This window comes from Chaetodon trifascialis, chromosome 11 (genome assembly GCF_039877785.1).
Source record: "Chaetodon trifascialis isolate fChaTrf1 chromosome 11, fChaTrf1.hap1, whole genome shotgun sequence".
NCBI lineage: Eukaryota > Metazoa > Chordata > Actinopteri > Chaetodontiformes > Chaetodontidae > Chaetodon > Chaetodon trifascialis.
The window spans coordinates 21,602,382-21,624,730 of NC_092066.1; the positions used below are offsets into that span (position 1 = coordinate 21,602,382).

The 22,349-nt window shown below is 43.7% G+C and overlaps 1 protein-coding gene across 1 annotated transcript; it reads left to right on the plus strand.

Moving 5' to 3' along the window:
• The first annotated feature begins 16,500 nt into the window (after positions 1 to 16,500).
• On the plus strand, positions 16,501 to 21,587 carry LOC139338854 (serine/threonine-protein kinase pim-1-like). Its single transcript, XM_070974142.1, has 7 exons — positions 16,501 to 16,984; positions 18,080 to 18,174; positions 18,269 to 18,316; positions 18,480 to 18,701; positions 20,865 to 21,042; positions 21,190 to 21,363; positions 21,484 to 21,587. The coding sequence occupies exons 1-7, from the start codon at positions 16,501 to 16,503 to the stop codon at positions 21,585 to 21,587; spliced, it is 1,305 nt and encodes a 434-aa protein (XP_070830243.1).
• The last annotated feature ends 762 nt before the right edge of the window (positions 21,588 to 22,349 follow it).

A 22,349-nucleotide genomic window follows, 5' to 3' on the forward strand; every position in this document is an offset into this window, starting at 1 on the left:
GATGAGATTTAATTCATTTGAACACAATGGAAAAACTGATAAATTCCTCACTAATCAACTGAAAAGAAACAAAGAAAAAATACTCACTACAGCAATTTGAGACACATGGGGAAATTTGGAGTCCAGGGAATAATTGGCCATTTTTGACTACTTTTGATTTTACCCTTATATTTCACCTTAAAAACTGTTTACCTTGCATTGCTTGGTATCGCTGTTTTCAGCACAACCTCACATGTGTGGATTTACAGTTATTTTTCCATTTTGACATACTATATTAACGCAGTGGACCTAAAATCACACAGAAAACATAAAATTCGAGTAGGAAAAAGTTGTATTTTTTACTGTGAAAACCACAAATATGTTTAATGAACCATTTTTAGAACTGAGAATGCAAATATAAATTGTAAACTTCAAAATCTATGTACAATCCTAGCACACAACAAAGTAATTTACCACTATTTGCATTAAAATGCAGGCAATGCCTAGGCATTTTTTGTACAAATATTTACAAAACAATGTAATGGCACACAAATCATCTACACCACTCCAAAAAAAAAAAACAAAAAAAACAAAACAGTTTCTGCCTGCCACAAGACAGAGGGGCACATCACAGGCCTGACACTTTCATGGGGTGTCGCTCCTCCTGCTGTCCACCTGCTGGCATTGCAGGCACCTCTGTCTGCCTTTGGTGGGTTTTTGGCCAGCATCTGTGGCTGTGAGGATGGGCACATGAACATGTTCAGCCCTCCTATTCTGGGAAACTCCTCTCTTGTCTGTGCCACACAGCTGACACACCAGCTCCACCATGAAGTCCTTGTGCATCATGTGCTGCACCTGCCTTGCATTGCACAACTCACGGTGCAAAATGAAGGCATTAGTTGTTGCAATGTCCAGGAAGTGCAGCAACATGGTCATGTCCCAGCGAGCACTTTTTCTGTGGGTGGAGTAGTATTGAATGAGCTGGTCTGACAGATCAACCCCACCCATATTTTTGTTGTAGGCAATGATTGGTATGGGACAGGGAATGTCTCTCACAGCCCAGCGTCCATCTCTGTCCTTTATTCTTCTCTTTTATTATTCTTTATGCTTCTCTTCGTCTCACCTGAAAATGCAGGATGGATGTTGGAGCAGACAGACACCTCCCGTGTGTCCATCCACTTCACAAACACGAGTGGGCCCTCTCTGATCCACTTCACCGATCCTCTTCCACATCTTTTGGTGAGAGCATTTTCCCTCCCTCTGGGGAATCCTTTTCTGGCCTCTCTGTAGGTGCCACATGCTCCAAACTTCATGCTGGGCCAGTGCCCAGACAGGGTGGCTGAATCAGGTCCATGACAACATCATAAGCCAGCCCATGTTCACTTGCAGTTGCAGTCTTGCCAGTGTATAAGCTGAACCTGATGGTGTAGCCACTACTTGACTCTGCCAAGACAAAAAGTTTCATCCCCCATTTAGTTGGTTTGTCTTTCATGTATTGTGTCATGCCAGTCTTTGCCTTAGTCGCCACCATCCTTTCACCTACTGACAGCTCCCTCCTCAGCTGGAAATATGCCTGGCAGACACTGAGGATGTCATCATACAGAGGCCTGACTCTGAACAGTTTGTCATGGCCTGGTGTTCCCTTTTTCCTGTCATTCTCTACATCCTCCTCGGGATCACTAAGATGGATGGACCTAAACCTGTCTCTGGTCATCACTTTGGCTGGAAGGGGCACAGAAAAAATATGATTCTGTCTCCAGTAGTCCTGGAGACTCGGCAGCGACACCAGTGACATGTATATCAGAAGACCAAAAAACTCATACAGGTCCTCCTTCTCTATGTCAGTCCACTTTTTTCCTGATTCTTTGTTTTTTGCAGCATTTTTGTTGGTGTTGCTGCAGATGGTCCTGACTGTGTCACTTCCAAAAAACAAAAGAAAAAGGTCTTTTGGACTGTGGGGAGAAAGTATCTCCACCTGCACGCCTGGTGGTCTCTGAGGCTGGAACCTGCTTGCTGCTGGGGCAGTGTCAGCATCCTCTTCTGTTTTCCAGGGCTCAGGTCTGATGCGTGCTGCTGCGTGAGCCAGCGGAGATCGGGATCTGGTGGGCGTGCCGCGCTGTCCCCTCCTCTGGCCGGATCTCCGACTCTGCAGACACGTCGGATGCTCCTCTCCCTCTCTCTCCTCCTCTCCCTCCTCCTTCAAAACAAACAAGGGATCATCCACCACGTTGTCAAAGTCCTCACTCTCTGGCTCAGACTCCGCCCCTGCTCCCTCAGCTCCGTCCAGCTCGAGGAGCTCCGCCGCCCTCTCCACATTCATCCATCGCCTTATCATCATTGTCTTGTCCATCCATCCATCCATCCATTGTCTATACCCGACTATCCCTTTCGGGGTTGCGGGGGGCTGGAACCTATCCCAGCTGTCATTGGGCGAAAGGTGGGGTACTCCCTGAACCGGTCGCCAGTCGATTGCAGGGCAACATAAACAAACAACCATTCACACTCACACCTCACAGGACAATTTAGACTCACCAATTAACCTAATGAGTATGTTTTTGGTCTGTGGTAGAAAGCCGGAGTGCCCGGAGGTAACCCACGCAAGCACGGGAAGAACATGCAAACTTCACACAGAAAGTCCCTGCCCAACCCGGGGATCGAACCAGTGACCGTCCTGCTGTGAGGCATGCGCCCTACCTGCTGCTCCACCGTGCCGCCCCATTGTTTTGTCACACATAACAAAAAACGACAGCACTACACACTAAACACACGATACTACATGCTACACTACACAACTACACAACTTCTTAAGCAGCAGCAGCAGAATCGAAGCAGATAACAACTCCTCTGGCCTTTGTCTCCTCTACCCACCGTGAAGCCCAAAGGATTGCCATTAACTCAGACATGAGCACAGAGCTTTCATCAGAAATTCTAATACTAAATTTTAAATCAAGTTGCTCTACATAGACCCCAAACCCAAGCTCTCCTACAATCTGGATCCCTAGATCCATCCGTATATTAGCAACTTACTCTCCCTGACTGAATTAAGATACATTTGAACACTTGTAGTCATCTCTCTCTTATCTTTCTTCTGAAGAAAACTCAGCTCAATGTCTAGTTCACTCATTACCCACGAGGGAATGGGTGGCCAGCTTGTGTGCTCCACTATGCCCCTCTGCTCCATGTTCAGTTTTGTAGCCCACTGATTCACATCAACAATAAATGATTTAAATTTCCCACTTCCTTCCACCTCTTGTAAAAGACGCCTAGCCGGGAAAGTTTGAGTACTCCCACTAATTTTTACCCAGTACTGTAATCCTAACTTAACATGCCGTAGCCATAAGGGCATTTCTCCACAAGCAAAGCAGGGATTGAGGAGGTTCTAAAAACTCCACAGCAGAGCCTCAAGGACTTTGCCTGAGTTACTTCCAGCCTGGCTAACACTGTTTTTGAGGCCGCACCATAAATAAAACACCCATAATCAAAAGCTGATCTAATCATGGCCTGGTAAATAAGCTGCATCATCTCCCTGTCAGCTCCTCACTCACACCCAGCCAGGCTTCTTAAGACGTTGATGATCTTTTCACAGTTTTCCACTATTTTACTAATGTGTACAGCCCAAGTCATACGCCCCTCAAGCCAGACACCCAAAAACTTAAAAACCTTCACTTTTTCCAGTGGAGGACCATATATTTTCAACTCAGTAATAGGTAATTTTCTTTTAAACCCAAAGATCATATATTTTGATTTTGGTGCTGAAATCCTAAAACCCCATGTCAGTCCCCACTCCTCTACACTCTAAAATGCCTTTTGGACCTGTTTCACAATAAACTCCACATTTCATCCTCTTTTCCAGATGGCCCCGTCATCTGCAAACAAGGACAGCCCAAATGCTTCCCCTATATTATCAAAGATGTCATTTATCATTACTTTAAATAACACTGGAGAAATAACACTTCCCTGTGGAGTGCCGTTCTCTATTAATACTGTCTTAGAACTGACACCACCCACCCGAACTTGAATAGTTATTTCCTTTAAAAAATCCTTGATCCAATTAAACATTCGTCCTCCAACTCCCAGATCATAAATTTTAATCAATAATCCATCCTTCCACAGAGAATCATACGCTTTCTCAATATCTAAGAATACACTCATTACCACTTCTTTATTATTAAACGCCCTTTTAATAGCTTGATCCAATAGAGCAACTGACTCCATTGTGGAGCGACCCTTCCTAAAGCCATTCTGGAAATTAACAAAAAGCCCTCTTGATTCCAAGAAATCCTCTAACCTATTTATAACCATCCTCTCCTTTATTTTGCAAAGCACTGATGTAAGTGCTATGGACCAGTAAGAACTTGGATCTGACACCTTTTTGTGTGGCTTTAAGATCAGGACCACCACTGCATGCTTCCATTCCTTCTGTAGACATCCCTCTGCCCACACTGTGTTCACCAAAGCAAGGATCTCATCCAACACAAAGTCATCTAGATGTTTAAAGAGCTCGTAGGACAGTCTGTCTCGCCCTGGAGTGGTGTTTGCCCCAGCCATAATGGCATCCCTCAATTCCTTAATAGAGAAAAATAAATTAATTGGACTATTTTCCATGTTCCACTCCAGTTTCCACTGATTATCTGACATCATCTCTGCCCTCCTCCTAGACCCCTCAACCCCCAAACTCTCTGATTTATGCTTCTCCTGGAAAGTGTCTACAAACCTGTCTGCCTTTTCCTTATTTGACACTGCCTCAGCCGTGCTCACCGTTCTGCAGCACTGGGATAGATCTTCTCCTATAAACCCCTGACATTTTGTGCACAGCTGACCATAACTGCCCTACTGGCGTCTCTAAACTTATTGTATCACAAAATTTCCTCCAGCTATTCCTCTTTTATGACTTTCCTTGCCAAGGCCCTCAACTGCTTATATTCAATTACATTGACCGACATTGGATATTTCCTTAATATTCTGTGTGCTCTATTCCTGTTCCTTACAGCTTCATCACACTTTCTGTTCCACCACAGTACACGCTTCGGGCCTTAGGCTCTCGCTTCTCAGGAATGGTGCCACGAGCTGCTTCATGAATCATGGAACTAATGGAGCAATTCCACCTGTCCACAGAGCCCTCACTGCCAACCTCTCCTACTAAGCTATTTGCTCTTTCCCGAAACTCATCCCACTTGGCCTGAGAAAAGTTACATCCGGGTACCGTCTCTCCCTCTCCTTCCTCAACTCTCTCCCAAACCTACACAAAATTGGATAATGATCACTACCCAGCATACAAGTATCCATTACCTCCCACTCCCCTATTCTAGCTAAATTGGGGGATGCTATTGTTAAATCTATGCTACGTACAAGAGGTATTTCTAGTAATAGCATATCTTGTTGGCCTACCGTCATTCATCACTACCAACCCATGCTTATCCAGAAAGTCTTCTACTACTACCCCATTTCTGTCTCTTTTCTTACTACCCCATAAAGGATTTGTTAAGGCTATACAGCCACCGAGTATTTGGACCCAGAGATGCAGAAACCAGAGGCAGGGATTGTATGAAACCAGGTAAGAATTTATTAACAAAAACGAAGAACAGAAAATGCGTTCAACGAGCGGAATAATAAACAAACAAAAGGCCCACTCAAACGGAGTGGAAGACGAAGCAAACAAAAGACGCACTCAAATGGAGTGGATGAACAACGGGAGCCCCGACGAAGCGGGTATGGCACGAGGCACGCGTGGAAGCGGCAGACAGGCACTGAAACAAAGGAAAACACAGCACGTAAGAGGCTGGAAAAAACAAGGGACAAAATAATGACTTTTAATGACGAAGAGAGGAAGACAAAGAGACTCGTACTTATAGACCAACAACCAGAACTCGACATGGGGATGAGGAATAATCCGGCAAAGGAGAGGAGCAGGTCCATGCCTTAAATACTCTCCCTGATCAGGGAGAGTGACTGCAGGTGAGTCGCAGTGGGAGGAGCTGGCAGCAGGTGAGGGGCTGCCCAGCCACGGATCCAGGGGTAGACAGACAGACACACACACAGGGAAAAGGGAGAGGAGACACACAGGGAGAGACAGGAAGCCAGGATCGTAACAGGATTGTGTGCATTAAAATCTCCTGCCCATACAACAGGGCCCCATACTTTCTCCATTATCTCATCAAAATCTGACAATAACAAATGACTACAGGGGTTATAGAAGTTAATCACAGTAACGCTATCTTTATTATTACAACTATTGTTACTGTACCTGTAGCTGCCCCACACCTCCACAGCTATACACTCAAGACTACCACTTATATTCACTCTCCTGTACTGCAGCCCATTTTTAACAAAAGTCGCACAGTCCCCATCAGACTTATTAATCCCCCCCTATCTCTCTACCTACCAATTCTGCTCGATCCAACCTCGGGCACTCATATCCTGGGACTACAAAATCCAAGCTGGGCTCTAACCATGTCTCCTGAATACAAATCAGCTCTGGCTCTATCTCAAGCTTATCAATCAAACTTTTTTAATTCCTGACCATTTTTAACTAGGCTCCGGGCATTCCACTGGAGGACACAAAATATTATGATGCTAACAATCCTCCACATCATCTGCTGTGTTTGAGTCCTCATCCTCACTGTATTCCGTCTTCCTCTGCGCTCTATTCTGTACCTTCGACATGTGCTGATGTAACTTTTCTGGTACCTGCTTTGCCCCAAGGAACCTTTCAGCTGCCCCCATCACTTCCCTGATGATGTTTGATCTGTTCACAGTTTTCAACAGAAAGATACACTTAGCTCCAACCAATACATCAACCACAAATAGAAATGACTCCTTACTCATAACCGACATGTCCGGAGGAAGCGTGTTTGGTGCAGCGCTTTTGTTCCCCAGTTTTACATTACCCCCACTCTCTACTCTGCACCCTCTAGCCACTGTCTTCACTGCCTCAGCGTATGACACCTTGTCTCGCTCCCTCACAACCTGTACCTGCCTGGCCTTGATAGTATATTCACATCTGCGATATGCTGCCACATGGTCCCCCCCACAATTAGAGCACTTAGGGGCATCTGATCTGCACTCTTTAATTCCATGATCTCCACCACACTTTACATACCTTTTCTTACCCCTACAGGAGTCCGCAATATGTCCATACCTTTGACAGTTGTAGCAGCGCAGCGGAGGCCTCACATACCCCCTCACCTGATACACCATGCTACCAAGAAAAACTTTCCCTGGCAGTGCCTGCAAATGTCAGCAGAACTGGCGGGTCCCCCCCAGCTCCCTCCCGACTCTTGAACCTCCGTACATCTATTACCTGTCCCCCTCTAATGTTGTCCAGTATTTCTTCTTCCGACAGACCAGTAAACATTCCATAGACCACTCCCTTAATTCCTTGCTTTTCTTTAGGAATTAAGTTTATCTTCTCTACTTTGTTCACCACTTTTCTCATGCTGATAGCGTCCTCATACTGCTTCCTATTCATACAGTTGATCTTCAACACTCCATGAAATAAAACCTTGGCCTCAAAACCCTTGCCTATCTGACTCTGTAGCGACATGTCAATTTGTAAAGGGTTGATTGCCTTGAACCCCGCATCCCCTGGTTTAGCTCCCTTAACTCTGAGCAGCACTGTAAGTTCTTCAGGACTTCTGACTCTCCTCTGCTTCTCTGGATCTTCAGCTTCCTCCCCCGGAGCCTTCTCTTCCTGAGCACCTGCTGCCACCCCCCTCCCTCAGACCCCCTCTCCCTTCAGAAGCCATACAGCCCCTGATTCCCTTCCCCACTATCCTCCTAGTTCTAATCCTACTCTCTATCAAAAAAAAAGAAGTTTCACAGTTGTGACCAAACAAACAAAAAGAAAAGAAAATGGGCCAACGAAACAGTGAGTAACCACCAATGACAGAACAAACTCGTCACAGACAGCAGACAGACAGTTTTTCCGCCACCAAGCATTTCTTTGTCTCCGCTCTCACTCGCTGCTCCGTCCAACCGCTCCACCGTCCAACTCTTCCCATGAAGTCCCCACAACTTTCCCTTTCCCCCAGCAACCAAATGCCGCCTTTACATTCTGATTTTTGATTGATTGATATGGTGCATTACTCCACCAAGAGGAGAGTGGTTGTGTTTTTTGTTTTTTTATGCAAGCACTTTCTGCTTGCCAGCACTTTCGTTACACTCCCATAAACTTTCATTATAGCTCCATTTTTCTGTTTCTGCAACAAAAATATGCAGGAAAAAGTTTGGCATAAATAATTTATATAATTCGGCCTATCAAACACTGATATAATGTTTGAGGTATGCACTTTCGACACAAGTTCGACACAAACACAGGTTTTTATGACTGCTGTCAGAGGCTCCACCGCTCAGGCAGTGTAGTATCTAGTAGTATCTGTAGTATCTCCAGCATCCACTCTTTCCTTAATAGTATTGAACTGACTTGAGGTTCTGATGGCTACCCAACAAAATTCTATAAACACCTCGGGCAACTCATATCTGGTCTATTTAACAGAATGGTCCCTCTCCATCTGCATGCTTTCATGTCCTACCACGGCGTGTTACTAACTTAGCTCCTTCCCCGGAGTCTCTGTGCTTTGTTGTCTCGCAGGTTCCCATGGACAGTGGCTGGATTGTGGATTACAGCTGCGTCTCCTGCCATGGCCCTGCCTGACATCCACTGCAACTGCTACTACTGTTATTACATCCACTGTCACTGTTACTGTGACTGCATGTCTGTCTCTCTGTCTCTCTCTCTCTCTCTTTGTCACTCTCTCTCTCTTGCTCTCCCTCTCTAACCCAACCGGTCGAGGCAGATGGCCTCCCACCCAGAGCCTGGTTCTGCCTGAGGTTTCTGCCTGTTAAAAGGAAGTTTTTCCTCACCACTGTCGCCAAGTGCTTGCTCATGGGGGAATTGTTGGTTCTCTGTAGATAAAAGAGCTTGGTCTGTACCAGCTCTATATAGAAAGTGTCCTGAGACAACTTCTGTTGTGATTTGGCACTATACAAATAAAATTGAATTGAATTGAAAAAGATGTCATGCTCTTTCTCTGCCCCCTCACAGACCTTATGACTGCTCCATAGACCTCCTGCCCGGAGCGCCATTACCATCCAGCCGCCTTTACAGCCTGTCTAAGCCGGAGAGGGCGGCTATGGAGCAGTATATAGGTGAGTCTCTGGCAGCAGGTATTATCAGGCCCTCCTCTTCTCCTCTCGGCGCAGGTTTCTTTTTGTGGAGAGGAAGGACAAGTCGCTGCGTCCGTGCATTGATTTCCGTGGGTTAAATGCTATAACAATAAAAAATAAATATCCATTGCCATTACTCTCGGCCGCATTCGAGCCCCTCCAGGGAGCTACAGTCTTCTCTAAATTGGATTTGAGGAACGCTTACCACCTAGTGTGTATAAGGGAAGGGGATGAATGGAAGACAGCCTTCAACATGCCGCTCGGGCATTTCGAGTATTTAGTCATGCCTTTCGGCCTCACGAACGCCCCAGCTGTTTTTCAGGCGTTAGTGAACGACGTGTTGAGGGACTGTCTCAATTGATTTGTGCTTGTGTATCATGATGACATTTTAATTTATTCACAAAGTATTGAGGAACATGTTCAACATGTGCGACTTGTGCTGCAGAGGCTTCTTGAAAACAAACTTTTTGTTAAAACAGAGAAGTGCTCCTTCCATCAGCCTTTGGTGTCGTTCCTGGGCTTCATCATTGAGGAGGGGCGGATCAGAGCGGACCCGGGTAAGGTGCAGGCGGTGGCTGAGTGGCTTACCCCGGCCAACCATAAACAACTGCAGCATTTTCTTGGTTTTGCCAATTTTTATTGCCGTTTTATTAAAGACTTTAGCCGTGTGGTAGCGCCACTCACCCGTCTCACCCCCACCAAGCTAAGGTTTGCCTGTACAGAGGAGGCAGAACTGGTGTTCAACCTACTTAAGACTTTGTTTACTGCTGCCCCTGTTCTTGCCCAGCCAGATCCGTCCAGACAACTCGTTGTGGAGGTGGATGCCTCGGACACTGGAGTCAGAGCAGTACTCTCCCAGCAGTCAACCCCTGACCAGCACCTTCACCCCTGCGCCTACTTTTCCCGGAAACTGAGCCGCGCTGAAAGAAACTACAACGTGGGGAACCGGGAGTTATTGGCAGTCAAGCTGGAGCTGGAGGAGTGGCGTCACTGGCTGGAGGGGGCCAAACAGCCCTTTGTGGTTTGGACAGACCACAAGAACCTGGCGTACATTCAGACTGCCAAAAGACTTAATTCATGCCAGGCCATTGAAGCGGCCAAAAAACATAGACTACCCTATGTTTTTTGGCCGGTTCAATTTTACTTTAACCTATCGGCCTGGCTCTCGTAATACCAAATCCGATGCCCTGTCCCGGCAATTCACAATGGCAGAAGACGACATGGAGGAAGAGCCAGAGACCATCCTGCCAGCTGAGCAAGTGGTGGCGGCGGTCTCTTGGGATGTGGAGGCGGTGGTTCGCAATGCTCTCCAGGCAGAGCCGGATCCAGGCGGTGGACCTCCCCACACCTCATTCGTTCCCACTGCGGTACGCTCCCAGGTCCTGCAGTGGGGGCACTCTTCCAGGTTGGCTTGCCATCCTGGAGTGGCCCGGACCCTGTCCTTTCTGAAAAGAAAATTCTGGTGGCCGGCCATGGAGACCGACGTCCGCGAGTTTGTGGCGGCACGCACGATGCGCAAGGCGTCGCATAAGCCTCCCTCCGGTCTCCTCCAGCCTCTTCCGGTTCCCCACCGACCGTGGTCACACATCACTGTGGACTTTGTCACGGGGCTGCCACGGTCTAAAGATAACGACACCATTCTAACCGTTTTTCCAAATCGGTCCATTTTGTTGCCTTAACTGGGTTACCGTTAGAGGTAAGATTGGCCCTAAAAAATCCAGCCCGACCCGACCCAGGCCCGCGGGTATTAAAGCCTGACCCGGCCGAGTCCGATCAATTAACTTGATTTGCAGGCCCGAGCCCGAAACAAACCCGAAATTTTATATCGCAAGTTTTCTTAATGTTAAAAATAATCAACATATTTTTATGATCATTATAAATGCATTTACACAATGAAATAACGCTGGAAAAGTTTGTTTAAGATATTTCTGTGTGCGATATTGTGCTCACATGGACGCGCCTCTCTGACAAGGAGAGGAACAGCAGCAGGAGCAGGTCTCTGGGCTTCATTGTAGATCACAAGGAAGGGCATCTGAGATACACGGGGTAAAGCCTCCAGAGCGCAGCAGGTTCACTATAGTCTTCGTTACCAAAGGCGGAAACAAACAGACTTTAAAAATCCTCCGCTGGAGACTGCGCGCACGGATGAATCCATTCATACATGTTTCTGGACCAGCTGCTGTTTGCAGAAGTCAGACCTGCTGAGGTAGGTGGTCCAGGGCGGTCATCTCGGTGTAAAGTGCGTATTGTGCAGGAGTTCAGTCTCGGGTCTCGTCCTCTTGAACATCTGGCATTGAGCGCTGCGTAAAGCGCGCGCGTGTGTCCCGAGCCGTGTATTTGGTTATTACAGACTTCAGTCAGCAATGGCTCGTGAAACAGGTGCCACTGCCTCTGGTTGAAAAAGCGGAGCCCTAAAGCTTCCTAGTATGCTTTTGACTGTGAGTGTGTACGGTCGGGAAGGTAAAGGGACAGGAGGAGAAGATACAGCTGACGCACGGAGGGAACTGAGCAGGTGGATGTTTCTCAAAGCTGGAGAGTGACGGGGCAAAGCCTGGTCGCTCGTACCACGTATTTTACAAACTATAAAATGTGCTAGCTAGATCCAGTTTGATAACCACTTCCTTTAACTGTTACTGAAGGCGGGAACACAGAATAAGAGGCCAGACAAAGAGAGTGAAAGAGAGATCTTGATGCGCACTTGCCTAATTACGCGGAGAAATACTGCAGTCCACTAGACTTTTATTAAAAAAAATTAGCGAGAGAGAAGCCGACCCAAAGTTAATAATTGACATTTTGGGCCCGACCCGGCCCGAAATTCGGGCCGGCTCGGGCTCGGGCTTAAGATCTTACCTCTAGTTACCGTCGGCTAAAGAAACGGTTGGCCATTTAATTCAACAGGTTTTCCGCATTCATGGAATCCCTGCTGATATTGTTTCTGACCAAGGCCCACAGTTTGTCTCTCAGGTGTGGAAGGGGTTTTGTGCTGCTCTCGGGGCCGCCTCCAGTCTCTCTTCAGGTCATCATCCTCAGACCAACCGGCAGACGGAGCGCGCCAACCAAGATTTGGAGGCTGCGTTGCGGCGCAAAATCCGGCGGACTGGACTGAACATTTGCCATGGATCGAGTAGCGTACAATTCCCTTACCTCCTTCAGTGCAGGAGCACATGCGCCGCTGCCGTAAAGTTTGGAGAGACAATCGTGCAGCGGATTAGTTCTAAAAACATCCCTCTCAGGGTTAAGTCCCAAAATGGTCTCAAAATGAGTTTGAGAGTGATGATCCAAATGTTTGTGGTCCACAGTGTACCCCTGAAAGTTATGATTCTGCTGCTGGTGATTTCAGATGAACTCTGTTTTCAATGCTCTGAAATCTTTTCATGTTTGCCAGCCTGGCCCCCCACCTTGTTTATGTCATGACATAATTGAGGGTCTCTTATCCTATGATGTCCCAGTATTCTTGAACTATTTCATTAAGACAAAGAAATGGCTGACATATTCACTCTTGAACCGCACATCAAGCAGTTCATGTTCAAGCATTATTGGGTTTTCAGAACACAATACCAGTGTTTCTACAGACATGCAGTACAAAGGTGCATCAAATATAAAAGGATATTTCCTTCTGTCAAAAAGTGATGAGTCCATGAAGTTTGGAGAACTTCTTATTTTAATTAAAAGTGATGCAGTATGCTGTATATTTTGTGATAGATATGCATCAAGCTGACTTTCATTCTGAGGACTCAATGACAAAAACAGAACACAAGGTTGCAGTGTCTAAACATTAACATTTTGGTAAACTTGTATCCATTGCCTTGAGTGTTAAAGGGCACTAAGTCATTCCACTGAAACACAGTGTAATGTCAAAATAAATATGATCTTTGCCACTGTGATGGAGAAATCATACAAACAATGCACATGCATGATCAGAGAAATGCTAAAATACTATTTATATACTAAAGACATGACAGCAGTTTTTCCTTCCAGATTTAATTAAATAAAAAGTGTAAATCCTCACTCACATTATATACTCAAAACAGAGGTTCCATAGAGGTTCCTCTTATCTGTATATATGTGCAATGTTATTTGACTAAATGTCTAGTTACTTTTGTTTTCCATCATTATTTGTAATCTTGAACACTGGTGTCTTTCTCCTTGATTCCAGAAATGACTGACTTGGAGCAAATCTGTCTGTGCACTACCATCATTGAAGTCTCACCTGATCTTCCAGAGATGACGAAAGATACTCTAGAAGAGACCTTACAGGTCATTGAGGAAGCTTTATTTCTGTACTGTGAGCGTTGAGGCCAGTTCCGGCCTGAAAAGTCTTGGCTACTTGGAAGTTGAAATGTAAGTCAGGTAATGCAGTGCAGGATGCAACCAAATCCAAATCCAGAGGAAGTCAAACATCTAATGAAGTTAACTTTATACACACTATGCAAACAAGGCAACCAGGGGAAAACTCTAAAATACAAAATAAAATAATAATAAAATAAGAGCGGCCATTTTGATTCAAGGAACTTGACACAGGAGCCCACTTCAAGGAACTGACTGGATTTTGGCTTAAAGAAACCTTCACACAGAGTGTGACTTTGAAGGGGAAGCAGCTTTTGAACTACATAAATTCAGTTTGTGTGAACTAGAGAAAAATGTCCTACAAAGTCTGAAGTGATGAGGGAAGAGCTGAGTGTTTGCTCTGAAGACATCAGTGAGATGCTGCTGGTTCTGCTGTCCTACTGTGATGAGCAGGAAGATGCCATGTTCTGTTAAGTGGAGAACACAGACCTGGCAGGGCAAGTTCAGTTAAAATTTCTGTCCTTCTCTCTTTTCTATTTGGACACAAATTCATTTCGCAGTTTTTTGGGTTTTGTAAGCTCTTATGGTCAGTGAAGAGCATTTTTTTTAGATATTGGTACATTAGCTCAATTTATTCTGAGGAAGTACAGCATTCCTGAAAGGGTGCTAAAATTCTTTGTTTGTTCATAAAAATAACCCTTTAATTGTCCTTAGACATTTCAGAAGGAAGGCATTTTATCTCTTTCTTGTCCTCTATTTTCCTTTCTTTCACTCCTTTTCTCAACTTTGTTTCTCTCTCTTTCCCTCCATCTTTCCTCTTTAAGTCCAAATGAGATGTCACATCGTTAGCCTCATAGCATAATTGCCTAAGTCATTTTTTGGCCAAATTGAGATATCTGCCTAACTCTACTCTCCTGACACTGCTGCTTCATCCTGCCTTATCGCCCGAAAAACCTTAAAATATGACTTAGGCAATTATGCTATGAGGCTAACGACATTCTCTATTGTATTGTAAAATACATATTACAAATATGTTTGAGAAAGGACAGATGGCAATTTTCACTGTTGTCAGATAAATCATTTTTGGAAAGACAAATTATTTTGGGGATTTTTTTTTCTTTTTTCTTTTTTTCAATGTTTAATCTGTGTACACACATTTTTTGTGAAAGTCAAACATCTTTAAGAAGGCTGCACAGTTTTCATGAAATTGTCACAGAAGTCCTCCGCTGGCCTGGACTGCCCACTGGACATCAATCATGGACAGCTCATCCGGCATGGACAGTGAGGGGCTTCAGCAGCTCCCTCAGTAACAGACTGCTGCATCCACTGTAAGACTAAACACTACTGCAGTTCCTTCTTTCCAACAGCCATCAGACTGTTTAACTCCAGCATCATTTAATGTGGCACTGTGTTGATGTTGTTTCCCATTTCAACATCACAAACCTCCTGTTTTCTGCACTACTGTTATTTATGCTGACATGTGCTCACATCCACTACAGTTTGTGCATTTTTTTTACTGTGTTGTATATTTTTTCAAATTTGCAGAAGAACAAACACTATTTATTATCCATCCACTCGTTCAATTCATTGTTCTTTTTTATGCAACAGCACTTTTCAAGTGCAATTCAACATGGCACTGGTAGATTATTCGTAAAAATGGAAACAGTCTTTTTATAATTCATAAACATACATAGTTGATTTTTTATTTTTCATCCTGTATCCTTTTTATCTTTAATCCTTCTATGCCACTGTTTTTGCCCATTTTTTAATACTTTGCTGGCTCTAACAACTTAATTTCCATGGCATTGGGATGAAAAAAGTTCTCTCATCTTATGTAAAATGGTGTAAAATCTAATTTGTTTGTAAATTACAACATTTTCAAACTGCAAAATTTACAGGTGGTCCTGTTCTTTACATTTTCATTTTTTTGTGGAATTAGCCTGTATTATTTTTTTTCTGTAAAAACAGGATTCTTTTAACAGTGCAGATATTCAGGAAAAAGCTGAAACATTTAAACTCTTTTATTCTTTGCTAAGATGGAAAGTTGGCTCACTGAAAAACAAGGTGCAATAAAGGTTTATGGGAACAAACTTGTGTTGAAGTTGTGAAGTTGTGATACCTTGCTCTGTTTCTTCAACTGTATATGCAGTTGTCGGTCTGCCATCATCAGAAAGCCAAACAAAATTATGTAACTTGAACATGTCATCATCCTCATCCACAGTGCGCACAGAAAGGGTGAAAAGGGATAAATAAATTAAAAACTGCCCTCTGGGGTGTTAAAATCCCATCATGTATGAGACTTACTGGTGCTTTTTAATTTAATCATTCCTTTTTGAATATATTCACATATACACTGATAGAAAAGTGCAGTGATTCACATTTTATTGAGCTGAAATTTTTGAAATTTGCTTAAAGTTTAATGCGAACATAACTTGTGAGGCTGTTGATAGTGTAAAATACACACAAACTACATAGAAAATATGTTGCTAAACATGCTAAATAAGACATGACCTACTTCAGCATATTTGTAGGATTTTGCCCTCAGAATAACTTTTTGTTTGTGGTTTTCTAAATTATTTGAGTTATTATTATTTTAGTATTTGAGCCAAAACTCGACTGGATATTGAAGTTAAGGTGGGACATCGGGTTACTCAGTTGATGAACTCAATAACAACAAACAGCTCTTCGAGCGCAAAAACACAGAGATATGAAATGTCTGTCATGGGAGGACATTCAGGAGTGTGTGTGTGTGGGGGGGGAACAGTAGGCAAATGACACTATGTGGAAGGAGGCAAAAGATCCACACAGGATGAACAGAATCACATGATCTCACTTGGAGCAAAAAAAAAAGAAAAAAAAAAAGATGGAACTTTAGAATGCAAATTTGCATATTCTGGATTTTAATGTCATCACATTCCAAATACAGGAGGTTAAATGCTCAGAACACTCACTCTGTATCAGTACACACTCTTCAGGTATCTGTGCGTGTTGTATTTTCAGAAACACTTGTTTCAAAGTTTGAGAGCGTTTGTAGACAACAGCAACAACAGCAAGCTGAGAGATTTAAAGATGTCGTCTCAGCGTAGAGGCAACACCACCGCTGAAGACAGTCAGGTGTCAGTGGAGGACACAAGGATCCAGCACGGCAAGAGAAAGGCCAGTGCTGATGGAGAGGCACCTAAAAAGAAGTCAAGGCATAGCATCTACACCATCAGCAGCAGTGACCCCAGTGTGGTGTTAGTGGAGGACACAAGGATCCAGCACGGCAAGAGAAAGGCCAGTGCTGATGGAGAAGCACCTAACAAGAAGTTTAGGCGTAGCATCTACACCATCAGCAGCAGTGACCCCAGTGTGGTGTTAGTGGAGGACACAAGGATCCAGCACGGCAAGAGAAAGGCCAGTGCTGATGATGAGCCACCTAAAAAGAAGAAGAGGTGCAGCCCTGAGTCCTTCATCCATCAGCCCAGCACCAGCATCAGCCAGAACACTACCAGCCCCTTAACCGAGGAGGAGAGAATCTTTGAGATGTCCTCCATAAAAAACATCAGCAGAGGTAAGCTCACAGAAACAAAATTACTTTTTGCATGACTTGATTTAGGCAGCTTGTTATTTCATGTTTATCTCAGGAACAAAATCAGGATTACTTGAAACTAGTGCTGTCAAAAATATCGCGTTATTAAGGCGTTAACGCAAATCAATTTTAACGACGTCATTTTTTTTTTTTTTTTAATCGCGCGATTAACGTTCTTTGTGACCTAGTGAACTTGTAGTTTTTTATAAACTGTGGTCACTGCTAGTAACGTTACAAAAACTACAGGATCCGGTTGTAAACCGGAAACAAAACAATAGACACGCCCCACGCGTGTTTCGGTCTCGCCTGCTCGCGAGCTGTGAAAGTGTAAGCGGATGTCAAGCGCGAAATGCCGAAATGGATGCGAACAACAGTCTGAATAGAAAGTTTAGTTTCAAAAAGTTGCCAGATGGATCGACTGACAAGACCAAAGTTTGGACAGAGGCATATGGATACCGCAACTAAAAACAAGCTTATAGCCAAGTAAAGTTCATTCTTTCTGGAGAGAAATAAGAGGCTGCGTTGATGAGCCTCTGGTGAATAAACAGAAGAGCATCACAGTCTGACTGCTTGTATGTTCAGAGGAAACTTAAGAAAGTTTAAGCCATGGTTTAACTGCACTATAGCCTGAGTCCTAGTTTACAATGATGTGACCTTTGTAACTCTATCTTATATCACCCTGTTTTGATCCCTTAGAAAGGGTTGTTGAAGGGGCTTTTTTTGTAACCAAATGTTTAATTTTTTGGTCATCTGTTTATTGACTGTTAAATTATGTGAGATTTGATTCATTCAAATGTGAATGACTGCTCAAAGTGAGAATGTTCGTGTGAAATATAACACTACACGTTCTCAATAAAAAACATTTGTACCAAAGCATTTGTACTGTTGATAACAGTATTAAAATGATAATTAATGGGACATTTAGAATAGATAAAAATGTGCGATTAATTTGCGATTAATTGCGAGTTAACCATGACATTTATGCGATTAATGACAATTAAATATTTTAATCGATTGACAGCACTACTTGAAACATAAATGACAGAGGTCACTAAAACAATGTGTCTGTGTTTTCAGGTGATTTTCAAGACAAGTACTGTCAGCTGGCTGAGTTGGGTGCAGGAGGCTTTGGCTCGGTGTTTTCTGGATTCCGAAAATCAGACAAATTACCAGTAAGTTTCACAAACATAATGCTCACACACACATTCTAACATTCACTGATGCTCAGGAAGTACCAACCAACCAATCTGTATTTCTGTCTTGCAGGTGGCAATCAAGCACATTCCCTGTCGGACCGTGAGAAGTGAAACTGTGGTAAGTCATTCTAATCTGATATTAAAAACCTGAATGTTAAGTATTTCGTTCACTGCTCAACTTTGGATGAGCGAACACATCCTGCTCACATATTGACCCTTTCTCCTAGCTAGTGGACCTTTAGCTCATAATCACTTGGTATATTTGCTTTTGTTTTCTTCAGTCTTGCAACGGGAAGGAGTTTCACATCATTCTCGAGGTGGCCTTCATGCTGAAAGCTGCAGGTCTACCAGGATCAGTTGGACAATCTGCTGCTGTGTCCCTGCTGGACTGGTACATTCGGGGTGAGAAATTAACACTGGTAATGGAAAGACCAAACTCCTCCATGGACCTTGACAGCTACCTGAGATACCGCGGTGGATCCCTGAGTGAAAAGGAAGCAAAGGTATGGAAGCATTTTTTATTTTGTTCAGCCACAGCTGAAAAGCTGTATTTATAACAGTTTTTATCGGTGTGTTAAAATTTCCATGCTTAGTATAATGGCCTGCTCACACAACAAAGTGACACAGCAAAGATCACCCGCCCGTCCTTGGACAATAGGTGGTGCTAGAAATTGGGTGATGTAGGAAATACTTTCAGTCGGGAACTACTGTAGTCAGGACGCAAAGGGTTAACACAATGGTCAGCCAAGAACATGTAGTCATCAGTTACATCATGGCTGCAATAGCTTTCTGTGTTAGCTAGCTTCCTGAATATCAGTTGAAGAGTGTGTTAGCTCAGTTGCTAACAGGGCAGAGAGTTTTTCAAAAGAGGAAACAGCTGTCAAATAACTGGTCTGTAAACCAGCTTCTTTTATGACAGAGGACATGAAATAAGTGTCCTCATACAAAAATATTAGTGTGGATTTACTTTACCACCACTGATAAATCCATTAATTGCATGTGTTTCATTGAAATGAATCAAGTTTCCTTCAGAAACTTTGTGTTTTAAGTGCTGGTGTGACTAGGGCTGCCACCTGTCGCGTAAAATACGGAATCGTCCTTTAATTGACAATTAAATGTTGCGTCCCGTATTGAACCAAAACGGGACACGATTTGTTTCGTATTTTCACAAATGTCCAAAACACATGTCTGTCACACACACATCAACACTAAATCTAACAATAATGAACAAAATAAATCACAGGAAATACTAAGGCCAGCAAAATTGTCGTGGCGGGATCTACGCAGGACCCCCCTCCGGTCGTGTGTCTGTGCCTCTCTGCCTGCGTGTGTTGCTGTCACGGTTGCCTAGAGACAGACACCACACACCGGCGCTCCTCACAACACCCGCGCCTTTTAAAAATGTCCACTACACCCGATACTCCACCACGTCCTCAAAAGCGAAAACGCTTGCAAAAGTACAGACGTGAGTGGGAAGAGGCGCATCCTTGGCTGGACAGCGTCAGTGCAGATGATTACAAGGCAAATTATAAAATAAATATGTCGGCGAGTGTTTTCAGTGGCGCACGGTGGGCTGACATCAGACAGCATGCATCAGGAGAGCAACACTGCAGGCACGTAAGAACGCAGAAGACCCAAGCGTCAGTGTCTCAGTTCTTCATACCCCAATCATCTCCTGAGACTGACAGGGTATGGGACATTATGTCATGATTGATTCAATTTCCTATCTGGTTGTGCTTTTGCCAGAATATGTCAGTGCATGGGCAGAGCCTGTTTTAGTAGACTATTGTGGTTTGATTGATTGTTCAGGATGTTGAATTTTTAAAGTCGAATGAATGATCATTTATTTAATATACAGCAGTATTAGCCAATAAAATGGCCATTCAAAGAACAAATCATACTAATGGATTAACAGTTAATAAATAAACATTGTTAAGAGAAAACGTTTATTTTTTAAATATATATTCGTTCCTAGACTAAAAATGTTTGTAGAGCTTTCTGTGTATTCTATGTCAAAATGTTTATATTTTTGAGGAATACAGTGTTCAGTGATCATTACATAAATTCTTTTATTAGTGTGGTTTAACTGTTTGGATGACCTCATCTGACCTGTCTCATTAACTAGGTTAATTGATTGTGCAAGAACTAAGTTGTGTGCATATGGCACTTTGTTATATATTTTCCTCATTGTATGTTAAATAGGGATGCATGTAATTATGGCTTTATGTAGCCTAATGAAAAGCACTTTAAATGCAGTAATGTTGCACAATAAAGAATGTGTTCACTGGTAATAAAGCATTTCAAGCTTTAAGTATGACTAATTGCTTTCTTGATCACCCCTTTACTAAAAACAGTGGCACAAAATAAATCATACCACTGCTGCGGGCGCCCCACCCCACGGGAGTCGGGCCGTGGTGGTCATGGCCCCGAGGAGCTGTGGTGGACGTCCCTTATTTTCATTTCTGAAAGGTGGCAACCCTAGGTGTGACTGCACCTTTACAAGTAGATTTGAGCTTAAGAATGAAAATCTCTTGGAGCTCAGTTACTGGTATATTATTGCCAACACAGTCATATCATCATCATTATGTTGTATAAGACTTTTCCTCCTGGAGAATCAGGAGAAAATACTTCCTTACAATCCCTTCACCTCTTTCTCTCTGTTTCAGTTTATCCTGAGACAGCTTGTGGACGCAGCCATCGACATGCACTCTAAGGGCATCTTCCACCGGGACATCAAGTTACAAAATGTCCTGGTTCAGTTGGACTCCGGTCTACCAAGAGTGAGGATAATCGACTTCGGCTGTGCCAGCTTCTCATCAGAGATGACCTTCACTTCCTTCTGTGGTATGACATCAAGTTTTCTGCTCCTCACCCATTTGTCAATCTCTGAAAAAATGACTTTCATTGTTAAAGCTTGACCTCAACTTTTTTCTTTCTTTTCTCTCCATCTGTCTGTCCGTCTCCTTCCACTCCTCTGTTGATGTGTCCCAGGTACCCATTTATTCTTCCCTCCAGAGTGGTTTTCACATCGGGCATACAAGGCGTGTCCCACCACTGTTTATCAGCTGGGCGCACTCTTCTATTTGTTGCTGGAAGGACACCCATATTTTAGCACCCGGCACTTCTTTAGTGAATGCATTCACATCAACAGGGCACTGTCTGCTGGTAAGACACCCACACCCACACCCACACACCAAAATCTGTTCTTCAGGTTTATTTTTGTGTTGGTTCATTGAAACTGCCCACTAAAACCTTTGATCTCCCGATTTCTCTCTTGATTTTCAGATGTAAAGATTTTGCTGTACAGGTGTCTGACCAGAGAACCTACATTGCGAGCAACTCTGCAGGAACTACAGTCTAACTCCGCCCTCAGAGATCTCCGCCCTTGAACCTTCCAACAACCAATAAGAAGGACACTCAGAGAGGCTCCTCCCACCAGCCCTTGATGATGTACAGTATCGATACTGCAGTTTGTCCCTCCTTTGGATCCTGTCAAACCCCCAGCCATCCGTATAGAGGGTGGTCTGTGTGTTTACGTTAGTTTTCTGGTCATGCTGTGGTTTTCTTAATGACTGTCTCTCTGTCATTGCCTGCAGTGCAGGTGTATTTCCTAGTCTATGGTTATTGCTCCTACCCGCTCGCCACGGAGTAGTGATTTTTGTGTTTCTTAGGGCTGATTTTGTGTTATTGTTATTCCGAGGGTTTTGGTAACAACACTCAGAGTTTAGTTGTTATTCTTTAGTTTATGGTTATTGTTTCCTACCCGCTCGCCACGGAGTAGTGATTTTTGTGTTTCTTAGGGCTGATTTTGTGTTATTGTTATTCTGAGGGTTTTGGTAGCAACAGTCAGAGTTTAGTTGTTATTCTTTAGTTTATGGTTATTGTTTCCTACCCGCTCGCCACGGAGTAGTGATTTTTGTGTTTCTTAGGGCTGATTTTGTGTTATTGTTATTCCGAGGGTTTTGGTAGCAACAGTCAGAGTTTAGTTGTTATTCTTAAGTTTATGGTTATTGTTTCCTACCCGCTCGCCACGGAGTAGTGATTTTTGTGTTTCTTAGGGCTGATTTTGTGTTATTGTTATTCCTAGGGTTTTGGTAGCAACAGTCAGAGTTTAGTTGTTGTTCTTTAGTTTATGGTTATTGTTTCCTACC